Source organism: Pleurodeles waltl, chromosome 1_2 (assembly GCF_031143425.1).
Source record: "Pleurodeles waltl isolate 20211129_DDA chromosome 1_2, aPleWal1.hap1.20221129, whole genome shotgun sequence".
NCBI classification, from domain to species: Eukaryota; Metazoa; Chordata; class Amphibia; order Caudata; family Salamandridae; genus Pleurodeles; species Pleurodeles waltl.
In genome coordinates, this window is record NC_090437.1 from 1123963022 (window position 1) to 1123975810 (window position 12789).

The following is a 12789-nucleotide window of genomic DNA, read 5'->3' on the forward strand; positions in this document are numbered from 1 at the left end:
TGGATTTCAGTGGGGTGGATTAGATTGGGGTGGGGTGGAATGGATTGGAGAGTGGTATATTGGGTTTGGATGGGAGTGGGTTGGATGGGGTGGGGTGGATTGGAGTGGGTTGGAGTGGGGTCGGATGGATTGAAGTGGGGTGAGTCGGATTGGAGTGGGTTGGATTGGATTGGAGTGGGGTGAGGTGGATTGGACTGCAGTGGGGTGGATTAGAGTGGGGTGGATTGGATGGGTGAGGTGTATTGATATTAGTGGGGTAGATTGAACTGGGCTGGATTGGGGTGGATTGGACTGGTGTAGGGCGGATTGGATTGTAGTGAGGTGGATTGTGTGGGTGAATTGGGATGGAGTCATTGGATTGAATTGGGGTGAGGTGGATTGCAGTGGGGCGAATTGGAGTGGGGAAGATTGTTTTGGATTTGAGTGGGTTGTTTGGGATTGGAATGGGGCAGGTTGGAGTGGGCAGTTTGTTTTGGATTAGAGTGGGGCAAACTTGAGTGGGGCAAGTGGGACTGGGGCAGGTTGGAGAGGGGCAGATTGGAGTGGGGCAGATTAAGTTGGGGCAGGATGTCTTGGATTAAGAGGGGCAGATTGGAGTGGGGCAGATTGTTTTGGATTGTAGTAGGACAGATGTGAGTTGGGCAGATTGTTTTGTATTGGAGTGTGGCAAATTGGAGTGGGGCATATCATTTTGGACTGGAGTGAGCCAGATTGGAGTGGGGTGGACTGGAGTGGGACAGATTGTTTTGAATTGAAATGGGGCAGTCTGGATGGGGCAGGTGGTATTGTATTAGTGTGGATTTGAGTGGGGTGGATTGGATTGGGGTGGAATAGATTGGAGTGGGGTGTATTGGGTTTGTGTGGGGTGGTTTGGATGGGAGTGGGTTGGATGGGGGTGGGGTGGATTGGAGTGGGGTGAATTGGGCTGAAATGGTGTGGATTGGATTGATGTGAGTTGGATTGGAATGGGGCGTATTGTTTTGGATTGAAGTGGGACATATTGTTTTGGACTGGAGGGGGGCAGACTGGAAGTGGCAGATTGTTTTGTATTGGAGTCTGGCAAATTGGAGTGGGGCATATCATTTTGGACTGGAGTGAGCCAGATTGGAGTGGGGTAGACTGGAGTGGGACAAATTGTTTTGAATTGAAAATGGGGCAGTCTGGAGAGGGGTGATATTGTATTAGTGTGGATTTGAGTGGGGTGGATTGGATTGGGATGGGGTGGAATAGATTGGAGTGGGGTGTATTGGGTTTGTGTGGGGTGGTTTGGATGGGAGTGGGTTGGATGGGGGTGGGGTGGATTGGAGTGGGGTGAATTGGGCTGAAATGGTGTGGATTGGATTGATGTGAGTTGGATTGGAATGGGGCGTATTGTTTTGGATTGAAGTGGGACATATTGTTTTGGACTGGAGGGGGGCAGACCGGAAGTGGACGGATTGGAGTGCAGCAGATTGTTTTTGATTGGAGTGGGGCAGATTTGAGTGTGGCAGATTGTTTTGGATTAGACTGGGGAAGATTGGAGTTGGGCGGATTGGAGTGTGGAAGATTGTTTTGGATTAAAGTGGCACAGATTGCAGTGAGGAGGATTGAAGTGGGGTAGATTGTTTTGGATTAGAGTGGGGCAGGTTGTTTTGGATTGGAGTGTATCAGATTAGAGTTGGGCAGATTGCTTTGGATTGGGGCAGATTGGAATGGGGCATGCTGTTCTGTATTGGAGTGGGGCAGATTGTTTTGGATTGGAGTAGGGCAGATTGGAGTGGGGTAGATGGGAGTGGGATGTATTGTTTTGGATTGGAGTGGGGCAGATTGTTTGTATTGGGGTGAGGCAGATTGTTTTGGAGTGGTGCAGATTGTTTTGGATTAGAGTGGGGTGAATTGGAGAGGGGCAGATTAGATTGGGGTGGGTTGGTTTGGATTGGAGTGGGGCTGATTGGTGTGGGGTGAGGTGGGGTGGATTGGAGTGGGGTGAATTGGAGTGGGGTATATTGCGGTGTACTGCACAATTATGTGTTAGAGCATAATTTCAGAAATTACACAGAATAAAGAAACAATGTTGTTTTGCATTACTTAGAACAAGATAATCTTAACCTTTTTAGAATAGCATCCACAAGCAAAAACAAAATCCAACATGACTACAAAAGACGACTTGGCAAAATAAAAGACAGCTATAAAAAATAAAACTTTGCAATTATGTTTGCACTGCTGGCACGTTTTTGCCAGCCAAAAGTCTTCTGTTTGCAGGGCAATAGAAGTTAAAAATAATGAAATAGAACAGAATAGTACCTCAATCATGGCATGAGCAGTGCACAAGCACTGATTAAGTTGAATCGATCAGTGCTTGGTCCCTGCTCCACACAGAGGAACGATAATGAAGCTTGGCCTGCAGCAACAAATTACAAGGCAAGCCAACAAATGGTAAGCGACAGGTGGGCTCCAAGCCCTTTTCTGTACACAACAGTCTCACATGCACTCGCAGGCTCGACCCGAAAAAGAACAGGGTTGTGCCACACCTACATGAGACTGAATGAAAGGATGCTTGAAAACATTTACCTCCATACATCTGATATCATGAGGAAAACTCCATGCGATGTCCACTTCATATGTGGCCACCTGTACATACGGGTTTTGTTCTATCGGGCAGTGACATGAAAAGCCCTTGGGAGTGCACCAGGGGCAGCTCCTCTGCTAAGGCAGAGGAGCGTTGCGCCGCTGCTTTTAAGCAGAAGGGGAAGGAAAAATAAAATGATAATAACAAAGAGTTATTATAATTTTATTTTTCCTGGGAGCCAGGTTAGGGCGTGGCTGGGCTGGAGGGGGCTGGAGGAGGGCTGGAGGGGTCAGTGGAGTGCACAATATGTGTGCATGTCTGTTTAACCAGACGTGTTGGCCCGGCCAAACAGACATGCGCACTTTGTTTTTCTCCACCCGGCTGTATTGAACAGCCGGGTGGAGATGGAGAAAGTGCACAGGCTCCCACTGTGATTGCTGAAGCAGGGTGCTCACACCAATTACAATGCTGCTGTCATGCTGGTGACAGCCACATCGTGATTGGCTGGGAGACTCTGCTGTTGGGAAGAGGACAGAGGAGACACGAACGCATCTCTGGAAGAAAGGTAAGTGATTTTTTTAAATGTCTTTATTTTTTTTATCCCTCCCCCTCCTCCCGGCCCGACACTCTGGTTCAGTGGCAACCGCCACTGGAGTGCACCTATCTTTGCCATTTCATCCACAGCCTGTCCAGGCGTTGTGCACATCATCCATAACCTAATGTAGCAGGAAACAGCCAAAAGGGGAACAACTAAAAATGTTAAGTGCTGTTACAGCATGCACATAAATTTAGACGAATACACCTTTAGACTTGTCCTGATTTCAATGATTTCTTACGGGTAGACATCGATATGGTCAATATTTCAATTCTTAACTTATTCATTAGAATTTCTACATCCTCCAAATAGAATTCGATTTTTCTTGTACTCCCTTCAGTATTCTGGGATTCCAGGTTCACTCCTGGGATGGTCTCCTGTCCCTTGCCAGCTGGATAAGACATTTATTGATGTCCACACTCAGCAGTGCCTTTCCAACACTCCTCGAGCAGCCTCTTGGATTTTGTGTACTTTCCCTATAATCTGTAATCTGTTGAGCTGCTTAAATTTCTTAGCATCTGCGTAGACAAAGGAGTCTCTGCCACACAACACAAGCAAGCCACAACATATGAATATTCACTTTGCACCCTGCAGTGCAGCTGTTTTTTTTTTTTAAGAGATGCATTGTGTGGAATATAATACATTTAGGCTCATGGCTTTTACTTAGTAAATAAGTGAGATATGTATTAGCCTGTTTATGATCCTAAACTGTATGACGAATTTAAATTAGTCACCCTTGCATTTAAATACAATAATCCCAAATAGGCCCAGAAACTTCAAAGAACCGTGTCTTGAGAAACGTCTAAAAGACTTTTCTTCAAAATATAAATATGTTTTTTTAAACTAGGTATACCAAGACCGAATACCCATCCAACTGAGCTAACCTCCTGAAACGATCTATCAATCTCAAACAAAACAGTTGTTTTGGTTCTGTGTCAACTTCACAAATAATGTTTGCTTGGTATTTGCAAGGAAGGAAGTATTCATTCACTGGCATATCAGCTTTCATCGATCCACATCATCAACATCAGATAACTGTTGTCCAGTGCATGGTTTAATCCCACATGGTTTAATCCAACTAGTGTATGGACTTTTTTGGCATCGAATTACATTGCTGGTCCCTTCAGATCTGGTTTCATATCAACCCTTTCCATAGCTTTGGGGTACAGATACATCTTTGAATTGGGTAGCATTTATCACCTTCTAAAGGGGTCTATTGAATTGTTCATGATTCTCCTTGCTCTGCCGTCCCAGTGAGCTCTTCTTTGTAGAAGCTGATAGACCACTGGGGCCATGCCAAATGTTACGACCGCCTTGACGTCAGAGTTGCAGGCTGTCCTTTCACCTACGTCTCGCTCTCAAACTGATCAGGCTGATCGCTTCCTTATGTTTGTATCCTCTATTGATGGCTAGCCTTGGCCGAGACCTTGGAGTAGTGGGCGACCACACACCCTGCAGTTAGGGAGTTTGGTTTATTTTCTCTTTCATTCTCATTTTGAATGGTTTGTGGTAGGTTTGGCAATCCTGGTAGCCCTTTTTCACACTGTTTCACAGATTGAGGTACCAATCCAAACTCTTTACATAACTACACAAACTGAAGGTGGGCAAGGGACCACATCTACTGAAAACAGTGCTGTTTTTATTGTTACTTTATAGCTTTCTTTAAGCGTTGTTCTCCTTAGCAGCTGATACTTTCTCCCTTATGCCTCTCTGGCTCGAGCACCATGTGCACAGTATTCATCTGTTGCAGTGGTGGCTCATTCTGTTTTATTGTGGTGGGGAGACACGGGGGCACTCCAGGAGTGCCTTAAGGCGCAGCCCCAAAGCTCTCAATTGTGGTCCGCTATAAACCGTGTTTATGACGGGCTACGATTAAGAGCTTTGGTGTTGAGCCTGAAGGCAGACCGAACCTATAAAAATAAATGAAACTGTAAACTTAATTAAAACAAATAAAAAGTACTCACCATCTCCAGTCCTCTCTGGTCCCGAAGTTTAGCAGCAAGGGATCTCTGAAGCAACTCCCCTAAGTAATCCAGACACTGCTCTCATGCTGTTAACCAGCATGAGAGAACCGCAGGACTGGAGGGAGTGGCCTCTCTCAGCGCTCACAGGACCCCTGGAGGCATGTGCCTGCTCTCCACCCAGCTGTCTAAAACAGCGTGGGTGGAGAGGTTTAAAGTGCGCATGTCTGGCTGGGCGTCGCAAGACAGCATGCCAAAGTGTCATGCGCACTTTAAACTTTGTGTGCACCACTCCCCTGCTGCCACTCCACAGTGATGTCCCCGTCCCAGCACTTGGCTCGGACTGGCTGCTAGACTGAAAAATAAAACGGTGATAAAGTCATTTTATTACTGTTTTAGTTTTCATTTCTGCTGCGCTGGCAGCAGAGTGGGCGACGCTCCTCCAGCTTAATAGAGGCACTGCATCTGATCTGTTGTAGGGGTTCCTTCATTTAAGGCTTATGCCAAGAGCTATATTAAGCCAAAGCAATAGAAGATTACGATTAATTCATATTAATCTCCTCTTATGAAAGCCCCTTTGGAACTCAAAACATTAGTCACTTTTAGCTGGTTCTTACTTGCATGTTACTTGGTTACTTCTATCTCGGCACAGCTGCCTAATGTGATTATTTCATTTTCTCTCGAAGGCCAGTTTAGTATAAAGAAAGCTAAATCACCAAAGAAATGGAAGCGGTTTGGAAATTCCTGAATCCAGCTTGTGCATCTTTTTAGTTATGCTTAAAAGTCACAAATCACTTAAGAATAGACAAACTTCACAATACCATAAATACTGTTTTATAAAGGACTTACATAAAATATGTCAATAACTTATATAAAACAATGAAAGTATTTTGCCATGTGGTTTAATGTGCTTTATTTAATAACGCTTCTTGTAAATCAACATTGGAGATTCCTAGATGTCCAGAGTATGCAAACATTGATTCAAGCTCACAAACTTCTTTGATTGACGTTTATTCGGTTCCTACTGGTTTTCCATTAAGTTTTGAGCCCCTCACTTCTTTCTTGTGCCTGGGGGTTGCTTGTTTTCGCTTCGTGAACACTTGTTACAGTTGTCTTTGTTTGACTTGCAGACGCTGCACTATGAGGTTGGGTTCATTGTCGCTGCTGCAATAGGTCTGATATTCATTCTGCTCATGCCTCTGGTGGGGCTGTGCTTTTGCATGTGCCGCTGCTGTGACAACTGTGGCGGGGAACTGCATCAGCGTCAGAAGAAAAATAACGACTGTAAGAGAGGCTGCTTTGCGACATTTCTTTTTGCTTCTTCTTTAATTATGAGGCAAGTATTTTATTTCGATTATGGTGTGCTTTTGTTGTTTTCCATTATGCTAAAATGTGAGTTGTTTAGATATCTTTTTTCTTTACCTTCCATTGTTTGCCTTATTAACCTTATTTCTCGCTCATGTTATTTTCAACTTAAGCCTTTTTTGTTTGCAGACAAGCCAGCAGGAATACTGTCAAGTTTCCAAGATAAATGCTATTATTATCATAAAAGAGGGAAATACTGTTGCAGACTACTGTTTGGGTGATTTGCTTTTTAGTCTAGCGTTAGCCAAGACCGTTTGATTTGACTAAAATCATATGTATAGTATACTTCCCTGGAGGTGCTTCCTGCCAGCCCTCTACATACATTGGTTTGTTGTTGTGTCATTTACATTTTTCTTCTGCCCTCCACATTATACAGCATGGGGGCCTTGGTGAGCCCACTGTAGCCAGTGTCTAGCTTCATTTTAAGATATTATTCTTCCCTTTCACAAAGAGCACATTCACACACGAAAGCAGGTCCGATATTTATTTTTTAGATTGATGAGTGCAAGGCAGCTTTCCCATCAATAACACTTGACAAGAAGCATGAGAAACTAGCACTGGCAAAGCCAAAAGGCTGGCTGCCAATGTTAGAATCATTGTCTACGGAGTGCTCGTTTCAAAGTCAAATTGGCTTTTGGTTATATATGTTGCATAAATGCATTAAAGGGACAGTGCCATTCAGGTGATGGTGAGTACATCTTTACACTTTCCCCCCTTTGCATAACATTACAAAGAATACACACACAGGGGGTTATTCTAACTTTGGAGGAGGTGTTAATCCGTCCCAAAAGTGACGGAAAAGTGACGGATTTACCACCAGCCGTATTACGAGTCCATTATATCCTATGGAACTCGTAATACGGCTGGTGGTATATCCGTCACTTTACCGTCACTTTTGGGACGGATTAACACTCCTCCAAAGTTAGAATAACCCCCACAGTCTTAATATGATCATGCAAGGAGTTTAGAGGGAAGTTAAAAATGCATGCATGCTATACATTTTCGTTTAGAATACCATGACTAGTCACATTTGCAAAAGGGCAAACTCGAGAGAACATATTTGAGAAACAGTATTGAGAGGGATATGGCCTTCTGACATGGATCATAAACACGCCCACAAGGCAAGGTCGCAGAAGCAGAATCCTTGGAATAGTAAATTACATGCAGGAGCTTCAAGATGCCTTACAGGTGCCCTAATCGTGGTTACAATCCTTTCTCAACATTGTTTATAATGAAACTGAACACTTACCTTCTCTACCAGTGACCCAGGATGGCTGGGGTATGGAATGCAAGTGAATGGGCAAGGGAGAAAAGGGCAAGCTTCTATATACCTTGCAGTGATAAATCTCAGCGTTATGCTTATAATACATCCTCTCAACATTTGACTTTTCTCCTCTTACTGGAAAGAGGTCCAGATGTTTGATTCATGTGTTCCATCCATGTTATTAGCATCATTGTCCATTTACCAAACGTTTGACTGAGAGGAGAAACCACAGATAATAAAGATAAAAAGAGAATGTATTAGAAGAAATTAAAATTCTTTAAGCTCTGTATAGTGTACTTGCGTTTTCATTTTTTATTTTATTTACTTTGTTTCTCCGAAAATTCTAATTTAAGACAGGACTTTGCTACAGATTTGGGCTGACTGTTATCTTAGACAGCTGAAGAGCTGTCAGTAGTATTGTACATCTTTGACAGTGATAAATGGTTGATTGTCACTGGAAGTTTAAAGGAAAATGCTGCTTTTGGTTTTAAATTTAACCACATTTTTTCCATCTCTAAAGTAACTATAGAGAACAACAGAAGACAACACAATAACATACAACAAATCAAACTAACAACACAACAAAACAGGCCACAACACAATTAAACAGTTAAATCAGAAAGCAACCCACAACAAAAGTACAATACAACAATAATACAATGTAATAAAACATCAAAAACACAACCGTACAAAAAACACACATGATCACTTTAACAAAATACAACACAACAAGTATGCATTACCACTTACCCAGGTCCACTTTTACAACATGGTGGTAAAAGCTGTCTGCACCAAGCACTACTGTACTTACCTCCAAGGCAATGTACTAGCACCCGTCAAAATGTTTTGTCATTAGATGCCAGTATCTGATTTTAAATACACAGATCCTCACCATTAGTTAGGTCCATATTACCTTTTAAATCTACTACCAACAAGATGTTATCTAGATATTCTAAACAAAATAGCTGAAAGCTTTCTCTAGATTCACATAATACATTTGTAGTTAAACTAACTTAACTGAATTGTGCATAGAAAACTGAGTTCTAAATTTACTATGGCTGGTGGTGGACATATAATGGGCTGGACACCGCAGAGGCGTGAATGCAGGAGGGTGGTGTGGGTGAGTTGGGGCAAACAGTAATAGTGTTCTGGGGAACCCCTGCAAAAGCCGTTATGTGTGTGCTTGCTGTGTTTATACCTAAATGAATAAAGTGTTATTAAAAAAAAAATTGTATGACTGTGCGCTGGTGCAATGTAAAGCGGCCATGCTAGTTTCTATTCAGGACAAAAGGAGTTTTGCACTGGAAGTTGCACTTTTCACTGCACAAAACCCACTTTATGCTGCTTTTTGTCAAGCGAGCTCTACTGGGACGGATCAGCGCAAACAGCCATGGAGTATGACAAATTCCTAAAATGGGCTGACTGGACTTGGCATAAGCCAAATGCCTGCTAGAAGTAGGCGCAAGCAAGGAGAAATGTATTATTTCTCAGAAACAATGGCACACTATATGTATTTGCAGTGCACAGTACACATCCTATGAGTGGAAACTTTCTGAGTGTGTCTGCCCATAGGAATCTGTGCTGGAAGGGTTTGCATCCAGTACAAATCGTACGCTAGAGAGTGCATACTCACCCCTGCATCATGGTACGAGACTGCGCTTTGTGTGTTTAAGCGCCAGAGAAGTAAATGACACCGACGGCAGGCAGGTCTTTGTATGTACAGTGCTGGGCTGTGGTTTTCCTATTGCACAATGCAACAGATCAAAGTTGGATGGAAAAGTAGTAAATCCGGGTGCAAAATTCCTTTGTCTTTAGGCACAGTTGTGCCATAGTATTGCCCATTTGACTTCCAAACAAGGTCCATCTTCATTTTTTCTTCTACAGTAGATTTAATATTCTAATCTTCTTTGTTTTTCTTCTCTACATCAGTATTCTAATAAAAAAAAACAGCCTTATGTTTTTCTGTTTTGGTGGCTATATAAGAGATGGAGACCCTGCGGATAAGCCACCGCTGGATTCAATACAGTGTCAAAGTCTATCCTTTTTTCTTCAAATTTCTTATTCAGTTTCTACATGGACAGGAGGTTCCACAACCAAGGGTGACCATATTTTCGGAACCAAAAACTGGGACGACTACTAACATAGAACTAGGACTATAGCCCACCGGCGGTGGTGGAAATTAACGCCACTGGCATGGCGGTCCAGACTGCCATATAATATACACGGGGAGACCGCCACAGGTGGAACTCCGCCCCTGCCAGGCTTCCACCGCCAGGTAGCCTGACAATGGCGGAGTTCCTTATCCGACAGGGCAGTGCTGCCGGCCAGATAATGAACTTGTGTTCCCCCAGCCTTTCCCATGGCGGTTTAGCCCACCAGGGAAAGGCTGGTGGAATGGGTACCCCGGACCTCCCCCACCGGGGGCCCCTGCACTGCCCATGCACTTGGCATAGGCAGTGCAGGGGCCCCCTGCACAGCCCCATTGCGCATGTCACTGCTCGATTTACGCCGCACTTCTACAATGACCACAGCTCCATGTGGAGCCGTCGGCAATGTACAGGCCCAGCAGAACACTGTTTCTGCCAGCCAGCCCAGCAGAATGTTGTTTATTGGGCCGGTGGGGTCTTCAACATGCTGGCGGTCGTTGTTTCAACTACCAGCACTGAACTCGGCAGGATTTCCCGCTGAGTTCGTAATGACCCTCTAAGTGTTTACAGCCACCATTGATAATGAAGGTGTACAATATAGCACCCACCAACAATCAATCAATCAATAATTGTAGAGTGTGGCTACTCACCTGTGAGGGTTTTAAGGCGTCGGGGGGGGGAGGGGAGCGTCCTCATCTGAAGAGACACATCTTGAGGTTCTTCCTGAAGATGGTGAGCAGCTGGCTTTGTATGAGGTGCAGGGGGAGGTTGTTCCAGCTCTTTGCTGCAGCGTAGGTGAAAGATAGTCCTCTGGCAGTGATTTTGCGGATGCGAGGAACGGTGGCCAGGGCCATTTGGGCGGAGTGGAGGGATCTAGTGGGGTGTGGAAGGAGACGCAGTGGTTCATGTAGGCTGGTCCTGCGTATGTGTATTGCCTTGTACTTGTGGGTGAGAAGCTTGAAGGCGTGCTCGATGAGTTGAAGTTTTTTGATGTTCCTAGTTGAGGTGCTGGGATGTGGGACAGACTTTTAAAACTGTCTTGGCAAATGTGGGACTTCTGGTCACCCTGTCCACAATCGGGTATACCAATGTCTAATGGGGGAGGGTGTAATTTCTTCTAGTGAAATGCAATTGTAGTGGTTACTACTCCCAGAGTGATGCAGAGGATTATCCTATCTACTCTAGTATGGTTGTGCAATGTATATGGTTGTTTCCCAAATAACAAAGAATTAATGTCTCTTGGTATCAGATAAACTAGTATCTTTTGGGTGTATACAAAGCTTCAATCCAGAAGTGTGAAATGTGTGAGTATTTCCACCATATATGCTTCACATCTTCTATTGTCACCTCCTCTCCAACATTTCAGGTCCACTCTAGGGTAGGACTGATGTAGTTTAGATGAGTATCCATACCAGTTTAACAGTAGTTTATAATGAGCCAGACACTACTGTGTAAATCTCTCCATACACCAGCCACTGGCCCTCCTAGATTGTCTAACTTTCCTTGTCTACTATGACACAGATCTAGGGTCTTGTTCAGACTGCACACTCTGCAGTCTCAAGAGCATCTGGAGTTCCAGAATTCACAATTGTGGGCCTTGTCTCAGGTTTAGTTCTATATCTTTGGTCTTATATTACACACACACATAAGGAACACAAGTGTGTACAAGGGTGCAGTATACCAAGCTATTCTGTGAATGGGTTGAATATGCCAAGAGTCGCAACTCTCAAGAGTCAAGGATGTGACATACCAAGTTTAACTGTGTTCTGGTTTGCAGATGCCCAGAGTTACATAGCTCAAAAGTCACACTGCTCATATTGAAGATGACAAGTCACAATGAATGTAGGCCAAAGACTTACATTAGGCTTCAGTTCAGAGATCCCAGCACCAAGGTTCACTGAATGACCCCTACAGCAGATGATGTTGTCTATAACTAGGTTAGAGGCTTAACTCTAGGGCCAAATACCAACATGCTGTGGTCTGCGTGTTAGCGCAATGAGCTGCATCTTGCTTCCACCAATGTGAACAGATGACAAACAGACATTTAACCTGGAAATGTCCCTTTCATAAGGCAACCTTCAAGATGATGTCAGATTTCGTGGGACAGGACTTTGGCTGTGTGAAGTTGCATCTTTGGTCCATCAACACCAACAGAACCTGGATCTACAGTCATCCCTCTCTGCCATTAACTTTCTCCTGGTTCTTAATTTAGGGACTCCTTTTGCTCCCACCAACAGTCCAGGAGAGTTCAAACTTGGCACCACTAATATTAGCACTGCAATCTAAATTAAAATGACAGAAAACAACTTATGTTTTAAAACGAGGGGATATAAAATAATAAAACCTTTCACGTAGATTTCAAAAGTGGGTTGCCTTTGCTTAGAAAACACCCTCAAGATGTTTGTGTAAACTGTATTTTGCGGAAGTTGCGTGCTAAAGCTGTGGAAAAATTCAAACCAATCAGGCCCATTACAGATAATATAAAGCATTTTTAGTTGGAAGATCTTTTACAGTCCATAAATGATGTACAAAATATGTTAATTTCAGAAGGCATCTGTGATGGTGGAAAACGTATCTCTTGGGGACATTTTTGTTAATTATTCCAATTTCAAGTAAGTGTGGACAGAACTTGCGAATTTCACTCCACGGAATTCTGCAAATTGCATAAAATCTCTGTGTGATTCCTCAGAGTTCTGCCAAAAGGCAGAAAATATGCATGTTGCGCTGGTCGAGCTGCAGTTTAGTGCCAGGAGCACGAGCAATGCTGAAAAAAGTCTGACAATGGCAACACATGGTGCACAAGAGCATGCTGCCATTCGAGCTGATTTTGTTGCAGTCCGAGTAGAAAACCTACTTGAGCGGCAACAAATCCACTTGAGAAGCAGCCTCTGACCATAACATCCCACATT

The 12789-nt window shown here is 43.8% G+C and overlaps 1 protein-coding gene across 20 annotated transcripts in view; it reads left to right on the forward strand.

Annotated features, from left to right (window-relative positions):
• PROM1 (prominin 1) overlaps positions 1-12789 on the forward strand; it is a 616480-nt gene that overhangs the window by 252014 nt on the left and 351677 nt on the right. For all 20 annotated transcript variants that reach the window (XM_069202406.1, XM_069202442.1, XM_069202511.1 and 17 more), the window contains one exon: positions 6235-6440. In XM_069202406.1, coding sequence (XP_069058507.1) covers positions 6235-6440 — 206 coding nt within the window. The remainder of the gene's footprint in view (positions 1-6234; positions 6441-12789) is intronic.